This window comes from Megalopta genalis, chromosome 10 (assembly GCF_051020955.1).
Source record: "Megalopta genalis isolate 19385.01 chromosome 10, iyMegGena1_principal, whole genome shotgun sequence".
NCBI classification, from domain to species: Eukaryota; Metazoa; Arthropoda; class Insecta; order Hymenoptera; family Halictidae; genus Megalopta; species Megalopta genalis.
The window spans coordinates 12,445,331-12,469,812 of NC_135022.1; the positions used below are offsets into that span (position 1 = coordinate 12,445,331).

At 43.3% G+C, this 24,482-nt stretch overlaps 1 protein-coding gene across 3 annotated transcripts in view; it reads right to left on the reverse strand.

The window, feature by feature from the left end:
• pnt (ETS transcription factor pointed) overlaps positions 1–24,482 on the reverse strand; it is a 220,597-nt gene that overhangs the window by 178,651 nt on the left and 17,464 nt on the right. For all 3 annotated transcript variants that reach the window (XM_076524727.1, XM_076524729.1, XM_033469521.2), the window contains exon 3: positions 22,865–23,072. In XM_076524727.1, the coding sequence (XP_076380842.1) occupies positions 22,865–23,072 (208 nt within the window). The remainder of the gene's footprint in view (positions 1–22,864; positions 23,073–24,482) is intronic.

Below are 24,482 nucleotides of genomic sequence, written 5' to 3' on the forward strand. Positions count from 1 at the left end.
CTCCTCTCGCTCTCTCTCTCTCACTCTCTGCCTCTTTCTCTCTCTCTCCCTCTTTCTCTCTTTCTCTCTCCCTCACTGTCTCTCTTTCTCTCTCTCTCCTCTCCCTCTCTGCCTCTCTCTCTCTCTCTATCTCGCTATCTCGGACTCTCGTCCTCCATCCCTGCCTCGGTGAATGAAGCTGAGTCGCGTGGCGCCTGGTGACGTCACAACCTGTTGCTACCTGTTTCTCTCCTTCTCCCTTTATTCCCTTCGCCCTCCTATCTGCTCCTTATCGGAGCAGCCTCGGTGTCGCGGCGCGCACCGGCGATCCTCTCGCTGCTGCCGCCCCGCGGCTCTTCGACGTCGGTTTCCGGAGAGACGCCGCCATTTTCCAGCCCAATTACGAATTCCGATACTAGAATCATTCCCGTCGTTCTTCTTCCATTCATTCGGCCGGCCGAGAAAAGTTCGCGCCGATCTCTGGCTCGCTTCTCTTTCGCCCGCCGAGATAACTCTCCGAGAACTGGCGAACGGGCAAGTGCAAGGACGCGCGAGTCCACCTGTCCGATACACGCCGGCTTCGAGAAAATCGGAAGCAACGAAGCCACGATTCCTTCGGTATTATTTATTTATTTTATTTGTTGGTCTATTGGTCGGGTTACAGAGTATTGGATTATTTTCTCTCTTTTGAATACTCAGAAGTTTTTCCTTCTAGCATATAAGTTACAAAAACGAATCGACGCCGAGAGTCTCGCCAGAGTACCATTAGATAAACAATGATTTCATACGTATATAGAACAGAGTGCTCTTTGTCTTTAGGTGACGTTTTTGGTTTCGTTTTTGTGAATAGTCTTCAGTCTCCTGGAGCAATCAGGAGAGTAAAGACGGTCCTTCCTCGTACATCAAATTAATAAACTAAAAGGGATAAGTTTAATTCACTGCGTTTTACTTTTATTTATCTACCCATTTCCAATACAGAGACCCATTGAACAATATAAATGGTACTGTACAAATGGATATAAATATATATGTACGATATAAAAACTTTTAGTTATCTATATCTAGGAATTGTATTGTTTATCTCGCAATTGCACCACGACTACGATTCACTGATTCTTATTCAATGAATAAATGTTCTCTTATACGAGTCCAGAAAAATCATTGCAGGTTTATGTACGTTTTCTGAATTTTAATGCTCCGTCTCATGTTGCGAGATTCAGTTCGACTGACACGTTTTACAGGGCAAATGCATTCATTAACAACAATACCGTCAAGATTGGCATATATGTCCTTACAAACTATTTACCTGATTCATTGATTCTCGGTCATTCGACATAAGCTAAGCTTTCGTTTTTGTTACTGCAAAAATGGATGTTTACCCGTATATACAAATGAAACAAACGTCATCTAATTACACAATTTACACAAATTCCATGAAGTAAACTGCTGTTCCGGAACAATAAAAAGACTAATAGATCTACAAGCAGAATCTCTAAAAATTTGTTTTGAAAAATTAATTAAATAACGCTGAGAACTGTTAGAATCATCGTCAATTGTATTGTCGTTAAAATGGTACGTCGTCCGAGAGTTAAATATACGATCTTCCGACTGAAATACTTGTTCGCAGCAAAATATTAATTTAGATTAGGCTACACATTAGAGAGCGAAATGACAGAACTGTTCTAACGATAAAAAAAAAAGATTCGGAATACAGAGCGATCGGGACCTTCGGAGCTCTCGTTTAGGAGACGCAGGACTCAAAAGAAAATTCCATTTCCCGTAGTACATATTTCGAAACAGAAGGGTGCCCGACGGCTCGCCCGACAAAAGGGTGACCGAATCGATCCTGTTCGAGCAGGACCTCGCAAAGGTTCGGGCGAAGGATCTCGAGTCCGGCGGGACTTTCTCCGCGGTTATCCCTCCTCGCGACTCTAGACCAGCTTCGACTCGCGGCTCAATTCCGCGAAATGAATGGGAGAGCCTATCTGAAAGAACGACTCTATGAATGGAAGTGCACCGGTGCTAGATCGGAACTGAATCGAGCGGCGGTTTCATTCAAGGTAACGCGCGTGTCGCGGCTTTCAAGGATCCTCGGGGCACGACCGAGGCGGATCCCTGCTTTACCGGTGGCGGGTACTCGTCGACGCGTTGTCGCGCCACCTGCGAGAAAACGGTCGAAGCGTGTCGGACGTTCGAACGAACGGGGACCGTCAGAGGTAGACACTGGCCGGTTTCGATGTTCGCGGGCGCATAGATCCGCGACGCCGGGGCGACACGCGGCTGCATTTTTCACGAGCTAAACTATCTTTAAATCCCGCTGAATAAGGCATCGAAGAGAAAGGTTCGTTTCTATCGAACGCCTCCGACCGATGCCCCTGGCAACTGCAACGACTATTTAAGGCGAACGGTCGCCGCGACGCCGAAGCGTTCTCTCGCTCGCGATCCCGCCGATCGGCGGCGATCGGGCGTCGATCGCTTATCGGCCGACAACGATCTACCGAGAAGGAGATCTCGTTCCTCGAATCGAATTGCGTAACGAGTAATAAACACGCGCGCGAGAACCGAGTGGGATTTTTCGGGGCGAACTGGAACGAAACGGAGCCGAGCCGAGCCGAGCCGAACCGATCGATCGATCCACCGGCGTGTCTCTCGCCGCGGATGAATCGAACCGGCGGACAACACCGCGCTGAATCGACCGCTTTAAGAATTCACGGCAAACCGAGAATAGATTTATCGATGCGCCGGATTACTCGGTTCGAAGAACCAGCCACCGCGCATTAAATTAGTCGAGTGGCAGCTGTCACTTGCCGACAGTACAATAACCGCGCTCCTAGAGAGCTCCGTCAATTATTAAGCGAACAAGGTAAACGGCCAACCGTCGCCTGAAAATAAGCGACGGAGGTCGTGATACTATCGTTATCAAGCTCGCCGATGCCTACAAGAACCGTGAATTCTCGCGAGACGAGATATTCTAGCGGCAAAGTCTCCACAAAATCAAACGCAATTTTTTCATCCCCCGTTTCTAGTATCCTACCTTGAAATTGTTTATCGTGTCAACGGGGTGGACAATTTGTTACAAAGAACCTCGCAATAGCGTCATTAACGATAGTAGTAGCAATAGGAGGATGAATAATGGGATGTAATAGTAAGAATAATGAGAACAATAATATGGTAATAACAATGACTATTGGGGCGGCTATCTTGGAAAATTTCCATCTGAATGCTTCAATGTTTCGTCTTACATCTATAGAATTTCTAAAGTTTCGAATGCTTAGAAATAAACATGGGCGACGTACTAGCTTTAACCGTACATTTATGAATGTTAACGTGTTGAATGCCACGGGGGTCACCGGTGACCGGCACTTAACTTGGCGGCGACGCCATGGGGGCCATCGGTAATCGGCGCTCCCAAATTGATAGGAATATATATAATTTAAAACAAATGTCAATATCTAAAATTTCGTATTATTAACATGGTGGCCACCGGTGACCGGCGCGCCCAAATTGATATATATATAATTTAAAACAAATGTCAATATCTAAAATTTTGTATTATTGCCATGGGGGCCAACGGTGACCGGCGCGCCCAAATTGATAGGAATATATATAATTTAAAACAAATGTCAATATCTAAAATTTTGTATTATTACCATGGTGGCCATCGGTGACCGGCGCGCCCAAATTGATAGGGATATATATAATTTAAAACAAATGTCAATATCTAAAATTTCGTATTATTACCATCGTCGATTCGAACAGTGACCCCCGTCGCAATTAACATGTCGAACATGGTTATACACTGTAACTTATCTATTGCAGATAATATTTCAACGTTATATGTATCACATAAAAGAGAAAATTCATCGTGGCGCCACGGACAATTTCTGTGAAACCGGCGTGACATTCAACGTGTTAATAATATGTACCCTGTCATTGATTTTCTTACTCGTTCGTCGCTTCCATTTAAAGACATTCACACGTTCTCGTAATTACAAGTTTCTCCTTAATTTGTTAATCTCCCCTACGTATATATTTGCCCGACGTATCAACAAGATAAATAAATAAATAAATAAATAACATCAAGTATTTAAGGATGGTCGCAAACAATATCGACTGACAGAATGATTAAACGACGAGAAAGAATGACGAGAGAAGTTGAGAGAATGGCAACAGCGATTGACATTGATGTATAAGCGATCTCGCAACGAGATACATTTGCGGCTGTCAAAAAATCTAAAGACCGTGCTCGCTGGAGAAATGGCGAGGATCGAAGGAAAGGAGCATTCACGAGAAGAATGACTTGTCTCGAGAGTCGCCGGCCGTGCGGAGACTTCAACGGAGATTCTCGCCTGAGAACGCAGGGTGTTTCTGGGAGCGGCGTGCAGGCTCCGGCCAGAGCAATTTGAAAATCTTCAAATTTCTTCTCTCGGACGCAGCATCTGTCCGAGCGAGAAGGAGGAGGAGGAAGAGTGGGGGCTAAAAGGGGGTCCGAGGGAAGAGGAGGCGAAGCGGGGAAAGAGGAGGCGGCGGAGGGTTTGTTTGAAACTGTAAATCGTCGTCTCCGGGGATCGAGGACGTGAGAACTGTATCTGCGTCTGGTCGCCGGTAAGTAAGCAAACCGGGCCGAAGGAGAGACGGAGAGAGAGGGAGAGGGAGAGAGAGAGGGAGAGAGATAGTGAGAGACAGCGAGAGAGCCTCGTGGAGGAGAACGAGAAGACTGGCGCGGCGAGGTGACGCGTGGAGGAGAAAGGGGAGGTTTCTCGACCGCACGTACAGCTGCGGTTACGCATTTCGCGCAATGCTGCGTGCACTGCCTCGCCTTGCCTCGCTTCGTCTCGCCTCGTCTCTCGCCTCGCCAGCGAGAGAACGGTCCACGCCTGAGATCGATTCCCATCGATGATAAACGCCCGTTTCGTTCGAGTGAGAACTAACACGAAAAACCTCGTCGCTCGAGTATAATTACGCGGGAAGGTATTTCCAGGCACCGGTTACCCTTGCTTTCTTCCCGAGATAATTATCCAGCATACACTTGTTCGTGCGATCCTTCTCCGAAGATTAATCCCTCCGCTCCGGAAAGCCTAAAAATTTCTTCAACCTCTGTACCATCCTCGGGATAGCAATTATTCGTTATATTTTGTTGCGTCTTGTTCCCCTTTAAAATTATTAATGGTAACACAGCCGGTCCGACAGTGTTGTTTTATATTAACCCTTTGCACTCGAGACTATTTTAACTCCAACCTCAAGTCATTTGTTTCTATCTTATAGTGTATCCAATTTGGTGTGATTGTTTTTATTCGATACAGGTGAAATATCGAACGTGTATATGTTTATAGACGATTTTTATTATTCGACAGTTTAGCGGATACAGACAAATTTAATAATGCGAAGATTTTTTTGAAAATAGTGCAGCAATTTTTGGCATCGCCTCAGAGTCGCCATTCGAGTGCAGAGGGTTAACTTACATGCTCTGTCGAGACTTTCAACATTTTTCAATTTTTCGACAATAACCTTGACATAACCAATTCGACATACTAGTTTGTGGCTTGTCTAATGCTGACCTAGTAAGTAGAATTTTCAGTTTTGTCAAAGCTGCAACTTATTTGGTACTTCCTTCTGAAATTCCTTGCTTTAAAAACCGAGTCTACAATCTGTGAGTAACTCTGTATTTTAACATCTAACTTATCTTGTACGGTGCGTAGCTTTGTAGTGTTCTATTACATAACTTTCTTCTTCTGTAAATTTTGTTGTACATCGCATCTAAATAAATGTCTTCCTATATTGTATTCTAATGGGTAAAAACCTATTATTTATTTATTATTTTTATTTATTATTACCTGCATAATAAATAAATAAATAAACCACCACATTATCTCGGATCTACTTTTGTCGCGTACAAAGTGCTAAATGGAACAGTCTCGTGCCCTACTATTCTATCGAGATTTAATTTAAATCAATAGCTTTCAGCTTCTCGCGGAAGGATTTCACCGAACTCTGTATGGCCGATTTGACACTTCAAATCGTGTCTTCGTGAACGTCAATAATTTTAAAGATTCGATTGGTTTCTCTTCTTCACTTGAATATTGCAAACTCGACCTCGTTAATTATTTTGCATCATTGCGAGAAATCTCACATATTAGGATTATGATTACCAGACCGCGGATTTTTATGCAAAATAAAAACTATTAATTACCAGATTCAGGAGTTACGTAGACATTAATTTCTTTGCTTAATAACTTCAATAGGTTGACAGTGATGCAACGGTATTTTGAAACTCTTCGAATGTTTTCACAGTTTTGCATTTCGTTTTTTTTTTGCATTTTTGCGTTTTTTTGCATTTCGTTCCGATTTTTCTTATAATTGCACAAAACCCGCGGTCCAATGATTATCATTGTATTGGGTTGTCCGGAAAGTTTGTGCCGCTTTTTAAATATTGGAGCCAAGCTTCACAGTATGATCGTGGATGGTTGATTTTGATTAATTTAGCATTCCTGCTAATTGACGTAACGATGAGCGTGGGCTATTCTCGATTTCTGTTCTAATCATATCTTCGTCTGTGGTGGACGGCCTACCTGGGCGTTTTTGATCTTCAAGGTCGAAATTTCCAGCTTTAAACCGAGCAAACCACTTCCGCACAGTTCTTTCGGCTACAGCATCCTCGCCATAAACAGCGTATATCTTATTTGCCGCTTGTGTGGCATTTTTGCCCTTTCGGAAAAAGAAAAGCATCAAATGCCTGTAATGCACTCTATTTGCCACCATATTCTAAGGCGTACAAAACCGATAAAAATTAACGAATCGTAACCAAGCTTTTCTCCAAATATGGCTGAAGTTATCTCTTTTAGAATATGTACACGTGTCATTTGTTTTCAATAATTGTGATATATTCGGTCAGGTCTCTCACGCTACCTACCGAAAATCGGCACGAACTTTCCGGACAACCCAATACTAAGATCTCGCACCCGTAAATTTAATAAATGATAATAACGATAATAAATGAATAAATAAGCATGCAATAGCAACAACGATCGACGAAACGTCGAGGCCCCTAGGCCGCTCCCAAGACGACCTTCGTTCGCAATAGCTTTCCCTAAGAGCAAGACTTGATTGCGTTACCGATAATTCGTTTTCGTCCGCTGATTTTCCAGCGAGGGAGGCAGCTCCTCGAGCGACCGAGACCACAGAGGACAGCTCGAACTTTCCGTGGAATTTCTATGGACCGTGGAAGCGCGATCGGGTGTCCGAGCGGCGAGTAATCTCTAAAAATGGCGAACGATATCGGAGCGAAGCGTGGGACCGGTCGGCGCGGCCCATCGGTTCACGTTTCCCTTCCACGATCGTTCGGCGAGCGTGCGCACCCTCTCCCATCGTCCAGAACTCGTCCCCACGGTCCCATAACGTATTCTCATGCACTCGTCGGGCTTCGACCGCATTTTTTTCACCGTTTTCCCATCCCGTCGCAGTGTCCCGTCGCGGCGTTCCTCTCAGTCCTCTCTGATTTTCAGCGAAGCCTTTGATCTCGAGCGATTCGAGGGCTCGCGGCTCGTAAACAGAATTAACTGCCTCCCAACTACGAATCTACACCCTCGCGACATCTTCGCCCGTTCTCGAGACCGGCCTCGCTCGCCTCATACCGATCTTCGTCGGCTTGGACACTTTCTACGATTAGAAACAGTCCTCTAACCAAGTTATCGCACGCTCTAGATACCTACAGTCTACATTCCGGAGTCTACAAAATCATCAACGAAATCGAAGCATCTACGAAGTTAACCCTCGTTATGCTGCGTCAGGGTTATTGACGACTCGTTGCGAGGCTGAAACGAAGTTTCGCGGGCCTAAAATCACCACAACCCCTGGCGAAAAGTATTCGAACAACTTCTAAAACGCGATCACTTTTTTCAAATTGGACTATGTCACTTAAATTTTTTCAAAACTCGTTGGAGGAACCAATTTACTGTACAACGATTAAAAGTACTTTCTTTTCGATTTTGTTGTTACTTGAAACGATAATAAAAATATGAAAAAGTCATGTTTTTTATCTCGGAAAAGTATATGAAATCTGAAAATTTCATTGAATTCGATCTTTTTATAAACGAATTTCTCGTTCTCTTTTTGTCATTCCGAGTAACGCCAAAATTAAAAAATGGTATTCTATTTAATGCGCCGTAAGTTAGTTTCTCCAGCATTTCCAAAAAATGTCAAGCCATTTAAGCCAGTTTTAAAAAAAATTGCTAAGTTTTAAAAGCTGCACGGATACTTTTGTCCGCCGTTGCATGTTATAATAAAAATAACGACACTGGGAATTCTTCGGCAAAAATATGGTAGTTCTTACATTCTTGTGATGATTTAGTCAAGTTTGAAAAAAGTAATTGCGTTTTAAGCGATGTTCAAATACTCTTTTGCCAGTATTAGTGAGATATCAGCGTGAGTCGGAAACGATTTCCGCATAGGCCCGAAGATCTCTCTCTCTCTCTCTCTCTCTCTCTCTCACACACACACACACACACACACACACACACACACACACACACACACACACACACACACACACACACACACACACACACACACACACACACACACACATACACACACACACACACACACACACACACACACACACACACACACACACACACACACACACACACACAGTAGTAGCCGGAAGGTTAAAGTTGATCAGAGCGATTGCTTTCCCCGTGCAATTTATCTGCGCGATGAGAAGACTATGGAGACGCCGTGCTCTCGTCGACTTCCGGCGGAGGGGGGGATGAAAACGTGAGTTTCGCGGTAGAACGAATCGAGGAATAAATTTGCTGTCTGCACGGCTCGATTTGTTCTTGGCTATGCAGAATCGTCTGCACCCGCCTGTCGCCGCGTCGGGGAAAATGCAAAAAAGATCTGTGATCGAGTGTCTCGCCATCTCGGAGCTTCGGTGTATCTTTCTGGCTGGCTATTTTGCGCTACGTGACTGGACTGTCTACCGGCCTGGCTACCGGCGAATCTTCTGTCAATCACTCGAAAACGCAGACGCATATTTCTCTATCCGATCCTCGTTGGAATGGCGGTCCACTCGCCGCGCGAGACACGCGACACCGTACCGTGTGCCATCTTAACAATTTTAATAGACTCGCCGTCGACATCCTTCGACAATGCCAACGCCTTCTTATGCAGCAAAGCCGAATTCATGCCTTGTATACTTGATCTATTTGTTTATCTTTTTATTCATTTATTTATTTATTTATGGGTAAAAGAATCCCATTAGTTAACCCCCCCAATTTCTCATGTTATTAGTTATAATATAATATAATAAAATATAATGAAATATAATAAAATATAATAAAATATAATAAAATATAATAAAATATAATAAAATATAATATAATATAATATAATATAATATAATATAATATAATATAATATAATATAATATAATATAATATAATATAATATAATATAATATAATATAATATAATATAATATAATATAATATAATATAATATAATATAATATAATATAATATAAATATAATGTAATATAATAATTATATTATAGTATAATTAGTTATGATGACTAGATGTTATTTGTCAATTATAATAATGTCTTAGAAGAAGAAGAAGAAGAGGAAGAGAATTTTATTCCAACTTAAAAGAGCGGAATAACAAGAGCGTAATTAACAGGCTCTTGCTAAAAATCTCTATTATGAATTAGACTTGTTAAAACTAAACGTACCAAACTGGGTCAAAATGAACCCTCCAAAAATTTCACAATAAAATATATTACATTAAAATACATCCACTGTTATTTCTTTCGATCATCTGACTTTCTGTAAATTCTTATTATTATCCGATTATTCAATACCTCGCTTTCCGTTTTTCTCTTAACTCATTTTTTACCGAGCAAAATTCTTTGCACATCTTATGTACCACGAGGGATCATTTGACCCCTTACGAAATTTACATGTTTTTCTTCAGTTCTCCGAATGGAACCTTAGCTCTGAAGTTAGATACACTTTTCAAGTTATAATTTCATGAATGCGATATGTGTGTTTGGTTTCGGCGTGAGCACTTAAATGACCCGATCGATTCCATATGACGCAACGCATAAATAGAACGAACTCTTGTCGGAGATTCACAAGCAACGCTCCCGCCAACGAGGAAAATGTACGAAGGAGAAAATAGTAACATGTAAAAAATGTCATTAATTCATTGCTTTATTTATAAAAATAAAAAAATACGTTTGATTATTTTATTAGAAATCAGAGATTATGTTGCGAATTATTTCCTTTGATAAATTAAGAACCTCTTTCAAAAAGTCAACGTTTATTTCATAAGGAGTCAAATCATTCAATTTTCGGCAATTGGATTAGTATCATCGTGACGTAAGCCGCATTTTCGACAATTCTGACTTACGTCTTCGAGTGGCAAAGTGTTGAAACAAGTGTAATAAATTACGAAGTCATTTTAAATTAATTTAATGCTAAATTAAATATTTAAACTCGGCCGAAGGTGCCTCGAACGAGACGGGGTAAAACACAGTTCTTTACCGTCGATGCTTTCGTGTAAAACAGTCGCTTCGTCTGCAGCCGCGTGCTCGGCGCCGAACATTACCAGCTGGAGAGCTCGGGCGAAGCTCATGTAAAATTCGGCCCGGGCCCTCCGCACGTGGGGCGGCCGGCCAGCAAGATCTATCGACCCTAAATTATACGATCTTCTATTTTCAAGGGAACTGGCATCGTCTCGGGGCAATCCTCGGTCCAGTCGGATCGCAGGTATTGCTAATCCCATCGGAGGAGTAATAGACCCTTCGGATGGATGACGAGTGAGCGCCACGTGTGCCCGTGTCCCGGGGTTAGATGGCCCTGGACGGACCTGGGTGCCGAAAGGGCCACGTTGCGCGCAGAATTTCGGATGACCGAGGATGCCGGAAATCGCGAAGCGACCGGATGCTCGGACGCGACTCGCCTTATCGATCCCAGCGGGCTTTCTTTTCGCGGGACCGCGTGAAAGAGACGCAAACCGTGTCGCAAGCGCAGCGGGCATCCATGGGTCCCATCGGGGTACCGTAACGCGATTGTCGACGGGTCGACTCCCTGCACAGTGGTCTGCGAATTCGCTTTCTGTGACTTAACACGTTCGCTACCCAGCGTCACACGTGTACGACGACCATGATTTTGTATTTCACGTGAAGAACGTCAAGTGAATTTTGTGAATATAATTATTTTTAAAATTGTCACACATTGTATATTTAAGGAATTTACAGCTTCTCTTTGACGACGTTTTCATCATGTTTTATAAGAGGCTACGATGAATTTAATACGATAAATGCGATAAATATTACTACAGTCGGTGTGCAAATTATTCGTACAGCTTTTACAATGGAATAACTGTTTTATGCATAGGCCAAGCGATTTAAATTTTATTGGGGATGCTAGAGGGGGGTTGCAATGATTGCAATCGGTTGGCATGATGTAAAAATTAAAAAATTATGTTTTAACTTTTTTATCTGAATCAGAAATGAAAAGAATTTTATTTAATCGATGTAGACATGTTGATAAAATTGACGAGTGGTCCGAATAAATACAGTCTTTACATCATTATAAAGCAACATAACTTTAGTTACCTTTAGGGCTCGTTAGGTAGGTTCAATGTTAAATAACTGAAATACATCTGCTCACGCATTTGAAACTAGCAAATTTAAAAATACAAACTTGCATTTCAACATCGTGACAGAAACGATTGAACTATTTAATTGCAATTCCAATTTCATAATGCTGCACTAATATTTTGAATTTTTCGTGGTTTTATTTCAAAGTTATATTATTCCGAGATTTTAAAGGGTCCTCACTCGGGAGAACATAAATTTGCACAAATACGACAGTCTAAAAATTGAATTTGGGCCATAAATTACCGCTACCCGGACACCGCTGTGTCCTGTCGCGCTTCGCGCCCCCTCCACTTACCCTGGCCAACAAAGGACAACAGAGAAAAAGAGAGAGAGAGAAAGAGAGTCTGAGAAAAAAAAGAGAAACACCAGGGTCTCCGAGATTGCGAGTTGGACAACAGCGGACGCCGCGCCGTCACGCTCGACGTCTCGGTTTCCTCGGCGACGGAGCCCGAGAAAGCAAGAGGGTAGCTCCCAATTTACTCGCGAGCAGGGCTCGGACAACACGCTGGCAACACATGGCCGAGGCATGGTGAAACTGTGAAACGGTGAAACGGCGACTGGGCCCGGGCCCTTCGCCACGCAGGGCACGTAAGCCTCTCCGACAGCCATGCTCATCCGGTGCGAGCTACCTGGCTGCGGAATAAATTGGATATATATAAACACGTAGACCCGTGACTCTCCGCGTCGCTTCTCGGAATGACAAATTGACTGCGCGATCGACAGCCCGCCACCTTAACCAGGATCCTCCCAGCGGTCGAAACGCGTCGAACGAATCGCTGTATCGCGTTTCCGTGCGGGAGCTTCCGAATCGCTTGTTCGAATCTTTCGTCGCGACAATATCGGACGATTTATCTGTTTATTTGTTTATTTATTATTTTTGCGCGTTTATTTGTTTAGTATACGGCATATGTACTTTAAAGTTTATAATTACATTGTATTAAGTTAGTAATAGTCGAGGGATTATTCGCACAACTTGATCGGAAAAGAAAATGAACAATTAATTGCTTGCACTACGATTTCTTTCGCGGCTCTGTTGACCCACCTGCGTCGAATGCAGGGTCATTTTGACCCGCGAACGATAAGACGGCTTGGTACAAGCACAAAACGTTCGAAGCCTGTGTTAACGCCCGTTTCCAACACAAACTTTATTATGAGTCAAAATGATCCTGCATTCGTCTCCCACGATCATTGGAAACCATTCGTTTTCCGAGGGTTAATTAGCAGTTCGTCATGCTTGATAATTAAATGAGCGCATATTATTTCACGTAGGCTTATTCTAAGACCAGAAATAGTGCAGCACATTGCGGTATGCTTTGAACATCTTCTGGTAAAATTTTTACTACAGAATTGCCTTCGAGAGCTTCTAGATTTATGGTTCTATTCTTCTTTATTCAGACGTCTTGCATTTACCGATTGTTCGAGCTCGCTTGAACTTATATTTAACTGCATAGTTTTACGTTTGCGCACAATAATCTCGTCATTGCTATCACTATTATGGATGCATCCTTCAAAATTTTCTAAATAGTCACCACCATCAGAATCAGTGATAGAATTATAGTCGTTATCGCTCAATATATTTCGTTACACAAATTAGAGTTCTTTCTTCATATTATTTAAGGGAATTCAATTTTCTTTAAATTGAAATTATTATAAGGATATCAAAATTACGTCTCAGTAAAAGACCGGCAAACACAAAACCTTGAAATACAAGAAATCTCGGGAGCAGTCGTTTAAATGTTAATAATTATCATGATAGAACGAGAGAATTTTTGTTTCTTCTATGTCAACATTTACTTTAATTCCTAGACTGTGATAGATAGATTTATTATATATATTATTTAAAATAACAGAACACTCTAATTTTGTTTCGATTTAGAAGAAATGAATAACGATTATATCCAGTAAATCATATATGAAATCTTCATCACTGACTCGTTGTTATGGTACAAGAAGTTAAAAATGGTTAACGAAACATCGAAAGATCGATATTAGGGTGATGTTTGTTTGCACAATTTCATATCCTATTTTACGGATCGGAGAGATCACCACGACAAGTATACTTGTAGAGAAGAAAAACTTGAGAATGTTTCAAGCTTCTTAATGGAGCTAATAGGCTTCTGTATAGTTCTCGCGCGAGAAGAAGGCACCTTTGCGTTTACATTCCCCCTCTTACTAGCTGCCCCACTGTCGCAGCTATCGGTCACTAGTGGCCGAAAGCGGTGACGAAATCGCCGTCGAAGAGGGGGAATGTGAACGCAAAGGTGCCTCTTTCTCGCGCGAGAACTATACCAACAAAACTTAACATTAAATATCTCAAAAACTATAAGCCGTCTGCACCTGAAACCGGGTATCGTTGGATTCAGTTTCACGAGCTCTGCCACTGTGGAAAATCAAAAAAAGGATGTCGCGTCAATGAAACTCCCCCTGTAAGAGAGAAGATCGCAGGTAAGTCTCGCTGCCCGAGATACCTTCCCGCGTTCGTCTTCGAAATTGCCGAGGTGAACGGAGATTGGCACGGTCGGAGCAATTGCGGCCAGCTCCGGGATTAGCCGCGAGACTAATCCGGCGTAAGAAGCAGCCTCGGTTAATTAACTCGAAAGCCGGAGTCGCGATTGCAACGGCGGCCGAGGCGCGACGAGTCCGTACGCAATTTTCTCATTAGAGGCGAGCCGGCCGACGACGTGCGCGCGCGTTTTTTTTTTCCTGCGGAGGGCCGCACCGCGCCGGAGGAAGCGCGAAAGAAACAAATTTCTCGCGGTGCCGCGGCAATGTCGCCGAGGACAATGGCTATTTGCATAAAACATTCCGGCCACCGACTGTCATCGGCGTCTCCTATCAGGCGGCAGGGGGTGCGAAGGGGATCGAGTAACAATGGCGCGGACGGTTGTTACGGCAATGCCGAGGGAAAACTTGCATTATTCAATGGCCTCCCGCGACCGTCGAGAAAATGCAAACGCTACTCCCCGCTCGTCCCCGCTCGCGGAACAGTCTCTTCTCTCGCGGGTAGAAAATATTTCGGATCGATAACGGTCGCGGTTGCACGGGAAACGCGGATAGATAACGAAGGAGGAGAAGTAGGTCGGTTATGCGGCGCGGTTTTCGTCGACGTTCTGCAAAAATTAGAACGAGTTTCCGAGATGCGCTTCCAAGGAGGTAACAGGACTGCGTTAAACGAGTTAGTGTCCCTTTCGAGAAACTCGAGGAAAAACGGTGGATCCCATCGATTCGCCAATCAGCGATCGCGGTTCCCGCGGCGCCCGTTCCGATGAACAATGAGCTACTGTAAATGAACCGGTCGCCCGGCGCAACCGTTTATTTTCTTTGCAAATCGAGTTCTCCTCCCGCGATCGCGAATTCGATCGTCCGTGCTCGAGTCGGCGAACTGCTCGATTCGCGGTTCAATTGACACATTTTTCTTACCGCGGTCTGCGCTACCAAGGTGAAAAGAATTTCCTGCTGCGATCGTTCTTCTATCACTGATCCGCGACGATCGATCTGTCGATTAACACTTAGCCAACCGAATGGAGAGATCTCTCTGTTTTAAATGAAGTCGCTTGATCGCCGAATGAGCAAATCTCCCACTTTCAGCTTAGCAACGAGTGGGCCCCCATTCTGCTCACTTTTTGTTTTTGTTGTCGTCGATCAGTCTTGTCTTGGAGCTTTCCGCGATTCGTCGAATAATTTTTCTTCCTTTAAAAAATACACATTTTAATTCAACTTCGTTAACACTTTGACTGCCGCGCCAGCCATACGTGGGTGACAGAACTGTTTAAAATGACTTTAAAACGACTGTTTAAAATTACAAATTAAATTTTACCCTATTCGACGTTATAATTTCTTAATTTTATTAGGATTTGCAAGAGGTATGAATGTTGAAGAAGTGATCGACGCCACATAAGATGGCTTCGCAATTTTAACGCAATTGAATAAAATACTTTCATTGTATGAAATTTTTGAAATTTTTCGCGCGGACGCGGAAGTGTTAATTGGCAATCCCGGATCCCGTTGAATTTCTTCAATAAATCGTACGTACATATCCTAACCGTTATCGCGACGCTTTAGATTTCTTTTGTAACACGCTCTTCGACTTTAAACGCTCTGTCGCGAATATCATACGACAAATTTTCTGTAATCTTGTAGCGTGCGCTTTTATCGTACGCTTTATGTTATCGTTTAACCATCAACCACGAACTTATCGAATTCTCCTTATCTTTGTAACAAAGGCTTCTGACCTGTGCATACCAAAAATAAATAAATAAAAATAATAATCATCCATTCGTCCGTGGAATCTTCGCGATATTTAAAAGACATCCGACCCGACATCGCGACCCGATCGACGACATGAAACCCACTGCACCCTTCATGGTCATTACTAAACCGCGGACCTTTATGCAAAATAAATATTGTCTGCATTGACTGCAAGATACAAGAGCTTAACAGACATATGTTTCTTCTTTCCTTAATATGCTTAATGAGTAATAGTTAAGCGTAATACAATAGTATCACCAAATCTTTTTTATGCTTTTGGTATAAGCATTGCAATTTTCTCATACAGAGTTATCAGATACGTAATCTCCTAAAGCGACAACATACATTATTTCTGTGACTCCCAACACTACATACTTTCAAATTAAATCACTATATATATTATATTTTATAACCTAACCGGTATTTTGCCCATTTAATTAATAAGTAATAATGAAAAATGATAATGGCGCATATACGATCCGAGAATACTTAAGATACCGAGCGAGAATTCAGCTGCTCGCTTTTACTCGATAATTTCTACCAATCGGTAAAAATTGGAAGAATCGAATAGATAATACCAGGGAATCAAAGGGTTCCCAAGGCTGGCGCGATGCTGGATCGGGAAAGCGAGAAAAATTCGTTGAGCGAGCGAACGAACAAGAGAGAAAGAGAGTGAGTAAGAGAAAGAGAGAGAAAGAGAGAGAGAGAGGGAGAGAGAGAGAGAGAGAAAGGGAGCTAGTTCGATGCGATGGAGACTATCTGGCAGATAAGTGGGTGGACACGTCGGAACGACGACTATGCCGCTCGCGGCGGACCGTGCGTTGCGTACACGCGCACGTACACACGCCACTGAAGGAGAATGGAAGGCGGGGGCGTTCAGTGGGGGGGCCTTAATGAGGATGCTGCTGATTATCCAATTCGTAAATTCTCGCTACATTTTGATCGTGTCGAGCCGAACCGCGAGTAACAAGAATTACTGCCTCCGATTTCTATGCCGGCCGATCTAGCCCAGCGTTCCGCCGATTTATCGGTCGATCCCGATACTTCGAGGTTCCGGCACAGCCCAGCGCATCGATACCACCTCGTCGATGTGGCTGCATAATTTCAGAAACTTACCGCAGACTTTACGGTTACCATGACTGCCTTCGCTCTTAATTTCCAACTAGTACCGCGAACATACTAGACTTTTCTTGCCGTTCGCACGACTCTCTTAACACGATTTTGTATTTCGCGAAAAAAGAACATCAAATTCGTGTTATGAATTTATTTTTATTTAACCCTCGTACGCCGAATGCAGGGTAAATTCGACCTGTTCGCGAAAAGACGGTTCGGTATGCGACAATGCATCTGCGAAATGTAAAATTTGTAAGAATCGTACAAAATATACACTTGTTTCACGTATTAGATATACAGAAAACTAAAAGGCAATAAAGCATATGCTGACCTAACACAGACAGTTTCTCCCGCTGATCTAATAAATGTTATTGTACGGTAGAGTCTCCGTTATCCGAACGTTGATTTTTACAATATTCTGGTATCCAGACGTTCTATTACCCTAATCATTGTTTAGACACATTATCACCTAGAAGAGAACTTGAATGAAACGTTTAGACAATAGAATGTTCCGGGATCAGGATATTACAAAAATAAACGTTCGGATAAGAGAGTCTCCACTGTATTATCATTATTTCTACTATCGGATTGGCGAGAAAGTAATTTCGTTTTTGGAACAGCAATTGCAACGCTCTCTATATGCGACAAGCGAAAATACTTTGTTGCCAAGCAAATAGGATCAGAAACTAGCTCCCACGCAATCATAAAGAGGAAACGCCAGGAGGAGATGCTTCTCTCGCGAGTTCGCGCGGGACAGCGAAGAGGTGTTTTCTGTCGACGCGAGCTTCGGATCTCGCTAATCGATATTTTCGCCAACTATTTAGAAGAGGAAGCCCGAGTGCACGGCGCATATTAATTGCCGGCAGACGACGCGTGCATTGACGCAATTGCAACCACCGTCCGAGTTGCCCATTGCCAAGGTGAACGCTGTGTTCCTTTCTTCGCCGGCGACGAGTCGTGCCGCGTCGCGTTCGGTCGAGACAATAGGCGCTGGTATAATAAAATACTGCAAACGTGGGCTGCCTGTGCAACCCATCTCGCATCGGAATCCTTTTTAACGCGTCGGGCGTCACCTTGCCCACATACGGCCACCGCGAACACCTTCCACTCTCGCAAGGACGTAATTTTACGTCGGTGGATGGCGAACGCGACCATCGATCATTGGCTTGCTCAATCCGTATCTTTGAATAACACCAGAAGCCTTTGCGTTAAAACGCGCACTGCAATTTTCCATGAAAAACAAACCGGACCGCTTATAGGCTAGTAATAATAATATCATAATACTTTTAATAGCGATCTTATTTTTTGTTATTTTAATGATCTCTTGCTATATTATTCTCTATTACTTTCTTTTTTCACTTTTCAATTAATTTAATTATCTTGATCACTCATTTTCTTTTATACTTTTTCTTAGTGTATCGCTTCCCCTTTTTTTATTTTTTTTTATATGCTACTTGTGCGACGTATTGTCATATTATTGTAACGCAGAGAATTTCCTCCAGTTGGTCAGTAAATCAATTGTTATAACCAATTATTATTCTTATTATAATATAAGTACAATATAATAAAGATAATACTATTATTATAGAAAATTTGAGGACTAGAAAGTGCTAAATAACGTAGTCACGAAAGGAATCTTAACGCGAGGGGTTAAGAACAGCTGTAGACAAGCTTCGAAGGCGTTATCAATCACAATTTGAGCGTGACCCAGAGATTCCTCTCTATTCGTGCATGGATCGAAAATATACCCGGCCATCGTACGAATTCCTTTAAACTATGTATTTCTTGAAATAACAGATATTTGGAGGATTCGCTCGAGACACGCGCGGTAAGTAAGCACGTGGATTAAATCGGCCGGTCAGAAGGTTAAGGGATCGACGATCCCGTGCGTCCAAGATCCGCCCAAGTCGCGGCCCACAACTAATTGTCACCGGTGGAAAGGCGTTAATTAGCTGCAACAGAGTCTGGTACACGCGACGGGTCCAATTAGAGATGACGACCGGTCGCGGACTCGTCGCGTTTCCACGTCGCGAAATCGCTGGATCGGATGACATGGGAGAAACGTCGGCATAGGTTACCTTCGAAACGATTCCGATTCGATCGTACCTCTTGTTCCCTGTCTCTATAGGTCACCGTGCAAGAGCTAGCACCCATGGAATTCATTCTCTCTCTCTCTCTCTCTCTCTCTCTCTCTCTCTCTCTGCTTCTCTAAGGAACAGCGCCTCGAGTTTCGAGGGAATTGTATGCAAATCCGGCGGAGCAATTTTTCGCGAGTCTTTGTGCGGTGTCCGGATCGATTACCGCTTGGTAATTTACGATCGTCCGGATATTCGGAACTTTCAGGAAGATTCTCGCGGCGTGGACATTTAATTTAATTTATTCAATTGACGGGAAAATAGTTTTCTGTTACGAGGGTGTGATTATAAGTATTATATTATTATATATAATATATAAATACTACATGTATAAAATATTTATACAAATAAAGATTTGTATATATATTGTATGTATAAATAAATTATATTGTTTTATATAATATTTGTAATCACACTCGTAATGAAAAACTATTTTTCCGTCATGATATTGTAGCAATATCTCATTTATTTATATACATAATATTATCATATCCTTACGGTGACGGTAACGCGACAATACAACCCCTCGCGAACAATATTCGAACATCTTTTTAAAACGCAATAATCTTGTTCCCGTGTGTGGTTTGTTCTAAAAAGAATAGTCCTAAAAATTGGAAAATTTATCGTATCGTTCTAGATATTACATACAAGTGAACGTATGAAAGAATGAAAGGGATTACGAGCCGACTATTAACGATGTTATAAAGAAAAATCAGTTCAGCTACTGACCTACCTGTTCACCGGCTGATTTTCATGAGAAACGCGAAAAAATGCGGCATTTCCTTCCGCCGCGGGCGCTGCATTTTAAAATCGCGGCTGCAACTCGCAAGCGCCCCGTGCGAGCCGGCCTGCCCGATCTAATCGGACAAGTTATACACGAGTAAGTGCTTATGCAGCCAGCGCTCATATTATGCAAGCGTCACTCGATGTAAGTGCGCTTTTTAGTGTCACAATCCCAACGGTTAACAGGACGCTACATCGGCCGCGCCGCGGATCGATCGTGTTTCAACCGTGCTCGCGAAAAGCTGATACTAGAATTTTTTCCGAGTCGACGCTTCTTTCCCGCGATAAAGAACTCGCTTCTGCCGTAACGTTTTCTGTCGTAAACATGTTATTTCTCTCGCCTAAAATATTTCAACCGAAGTCCCTCGTCCGTCTGTCTGCTCTTGTTTATTGCCAGCACAAACTGACGAGTCCGCTCGTAATCGCGAATCGCGTTTCGAGCTAAAAGGTCTTTCAACGAGAGCCACCGATGCAGCTTCTGGCGGATGAAACGCGTTTGAATTTAACAAATTTTGGGCAAACTTTCATTGCAACTTTTGGCACGATAGACAAACCACCAGATAAACTGGAAAACATCATCCAGTCGTTGTGCGAGGTTGCCATAAAAAATTTAGAGAAAGGGTTGGTCGAGTGCAAAAAGAGTTTGGATGGTCATTTGCTGATATTGCATTTCATACGTGCTCTTTTATAGACGCAATCCTCGACACGATTCGAGCTGTTTTGTAATGGACGCTTTTAACAAGGGCTACCGATAATACTTTGCAAATAAAACACGCTTAAGTTTGAAAAATTTAACGAAATTGTATCGTATATTTTGGTATCACAGTTTGCTATTACGTATGAAATGCAATATCAGCTAAATGACCATCCAAACTCTTTTTGCACTCGACCAACCAACTGTGATACCAAAATATACAATACAATTTCGTTAAATTTTTCAAATTTAAGCGTGTTTTATTTATAAAGTACTATCGGTAGCTCTTGTTAAAAGCGTCCACTAGAAAGAAGCTCGAATCGTGTCGAGGATCGCGTCTACAAAAGAGCACGGCCACGTGTCCACGGGGTCAAGAATAAATCTACGCTAATAAACAGGGATTAGAATTACAAGGCGTCGCCCGGAAGTCTGTTACGCGTTCGTGGCTCGTAATCGGGCCGGGGACAAGGGTAAAAACAGTGGACTTCTCGCGTGCTTTTAGGACTGCGGGAAATTCAGCGGTCCGTGTCAACCGAGCGTTCCCCCTCCCTTCTCGCTTCGGTGGTAAAACGCACGATGAATTAAAGCAATCGAAAGCGAGCGGGTGGGAGGGGCACGGCTCGGGCCTCGAAACGGGCCCCCTTCGCCGGGCGCGATAGGTATGTAGTGGCGCGCTAAAACTACAATGGCCGTGCACGCGGCTAATTGAAACATTTGCCTCGGCGATTGCTAGACCCCGGGCCGGGTAAACACACGCGGGAGCATGCAATTTTCTCACGCCAACACTCGATGCCGCGGCCAATGGCGACGCTGCCGTCGGATCCGCCAAGTTGTTTCGATGAACGCGCGATTACTCGCGCCGAGCCCCGCGAGTTCCCGGAGCTGGAGTCACCGATCGAAACGATTCTATTATTCGCGGTGTGCCTAACGCAGGTGGCGCAGTTTAACCCCTTGGCTGGAAATGACGAGCCGCGCCCGCAAACATTTCCCGTGCCGAACTCGAATTTGTGACGGCCGCCGTATACTTAAATGTTTAAAAACGATGTAAATTTCTACTAACTGTTAAACCAAAAATTATTATAATGTGTAGGCATACTCTTGCTTTTTATTCTATTTAAATTTGTGTCATTGTGGAAATAATGAATTATTATAAGCGATAATTGAAAAAGAAATGTAAATAATTTTTAAATTCTGTTCACAATAATATTAATTATGTTTAGAATTGTTTTCTTAATTTCATTCTAACTTATTTCAACCTTCGCGTAACTTAATTTCAATTGTTATTTAATATTGACATTGTTTTATTGACCTGTTCTATTGTAAATGAAATAATGCCAACATTGATACAAATATGCTGTCCAAAAAAAAAATTATAATAGGTACAGGAAAATTGGTTATCATCGTAGAATTATGATTTCTTTTTTAAAGCACGAAACTTCTACTTTAAGATAATATATCTGGATTTTAAGTTTGAAGCACCCTCGTCACTATAACCCTTTAAATGTGAGACCATGTGAGCCAATGCTCGGTGATTGCGCCAAAAAATCGCAGCCATGTTTTTCTTTTTTTATATCAAGGGGGAAGGATCAAACCTCATTCGGCTATAAACGGCATCTCCGAAACAAACTTTGCAGAATCCGCGCATTTCGTCGAACTTAACAATCTTCAATCTCACAAACATGGCCTCGCATTTAACGAGTTACAGTAATAAAAAGTGCATCAAATTTAAAATCGAGAAACATTGTCTTAAAGAAGACATTCCAAACTCTAATTTTTAAACAAAAGTAATCATCCTGCGATGATTTTCCGCGGAGTTATCTCCAGTCAAAGTTGGCCAATTTTTATCAAGAACTTTTCTATGATGTAATCTGTTCAAGCAACGTGCATTAAATAAAAACAGAAATATTTCCGTTTTATTTTGTGACAACGCCTCGCACAGGGCCGCGCCAAATTAAATTGTCCGCACACGCACGTTCCGTCGAAGATAAATCGCAAGGCACGGGGTTAATCAAGAATTTTCAAGCTCCGAACGCCGCAAAAACGATGAAAAGTCCGACGGGGAAAGGGACATCGTCGATCGAAACGGCGCAATGAGAGATCGCTGGCGCGGATCGAGGGTCTAACGAGCAAGAACCCGGCATCGACACTTAGCAAATTTACGAGCGGTGATCTCCAGCGATCCGTAAGCCCGCGACGGTCCGCGCGCCGGGCCGCGGCCCAGAACAACCATAGTCGGATAAAAACTCACCCAGGGAGCTCTCGGGATCGGACAGGTCGGAGAGAGAGGGCACCTTCCGCATCGAGGTGAACCTGCCGGAGAGGGCAGGCACCAGGCCCTCTTCCTCCGCGTCGGAGGCCAGCTCCTGTTTCATCAGCTTCGCCATAACCGTCACCATGCCGCCGCCGTCGTTAATGCCGCCGCCTCCCAGATAGCTGCCCACGCCTCTAGCATCGCGCTGAAACAAAACCACCAACTTTTAATCCGTTCTGCTTCGCCTCTACCACGACGGAAATCTCTACGATGCCACTGGTCTTTTCGTGGCGAGATCGGAACGTTTCCTACAGGGACATCAAACTGTCTCCGACGATACGAGCAGGTCGATGCAGCTAGTCAATTTCACTGCGGTACCAATTTGCAAATCTTTGGTTGTACAAATTTCTTTAGCGATCTCATTTTTCTAACTTCACCGAATGGGAGCAATTGCCAGAAGGAACGGCTTTCTCGTAGAGTTCAGTTTATTAGACGACCTTAAACCTGGAGCACAAGTAGGGTAGCGGTGCTGCCGATTACTGTTAGGTGACCAGTTGCTTTCGGGCATAATTAGTACACTGTGGTTATTATGCATTTATGGGCATAATTAGTCGACTGCGGTTATTATGCATTTATGGGCATAATTAGTCCACCGCGGCTATTATGCATTTATATAGCAAAATTGGATACCTGTAACTTGAAACAATATAAATACTCGAAAAATTGAATAATGTCGACATACTACATCCGACCGACTAAAACGATTAAACAAAGAATAAAACGTCTAAGTTACTTCTGTTTCTTGTAACAGATGCGTCGAATTTTTGTCTCGCTCGAAGAACCACAGTGTAATAATTTAACCTTATATTTGTGTGTCGAACGAGACAGTAAAGAAAAAAGAAAGAATTGAAAGATTCGTTTCTCAAAATCGGATGAAATAAAAGAATAAAAAATGGAACACGTCTTCGATGAATATCAAGTTAACTATGCCGTAAGAACAAACGGAAACACCACAGTAATTGGTCACGGAACAGTAACCGGCCCCCACTACCCCCTATAAAATTGAAAATCGTGACGCTGCATTTCGACGAAAATGAATTTTCTCCACCGCGAAACCGTTCGACGTGCCCTTCGAGATACAGTGGCAGAAGATCGCGGCGATCGCGGGGGATCGCGAGGCACCGAATCTAAGCTCCCGGTAATGGGGATCGGGTCCGGATAAAGATCGGAGGAGGATCGAAGCCGAGGGAGGAGGTCGCGATCTCACCGTGCTAGATCAAAGAGTCGCGAGAAGGACGCGGTCTCTGCGAAGGCATGAATGGACGGTGAACCTGTTGAAGCTGACGTGCCGGAAGGGGAGAACAGCGGAAAAAGAGCAGCGGGGGAGGGGGGGGGGGCGAGGAGAATGGCCACTGGAACGACAAAGGGGGTGAGCCGCGCGGACGTGAAAGAGTCGGCCGGGAAGGAGAAACGAAATCGGTGAATAAGAAACGAGGAACGATGGAGAAGGAGAGAGCGAGAGAAAGGGAGAGAGAGAGAGAAAGAGGTCCGCCCGGGCTGGACGGAGACGGAGGAGAGCCGTGACGGATGACCGGTGGGATCTCGCGGGCAAGGG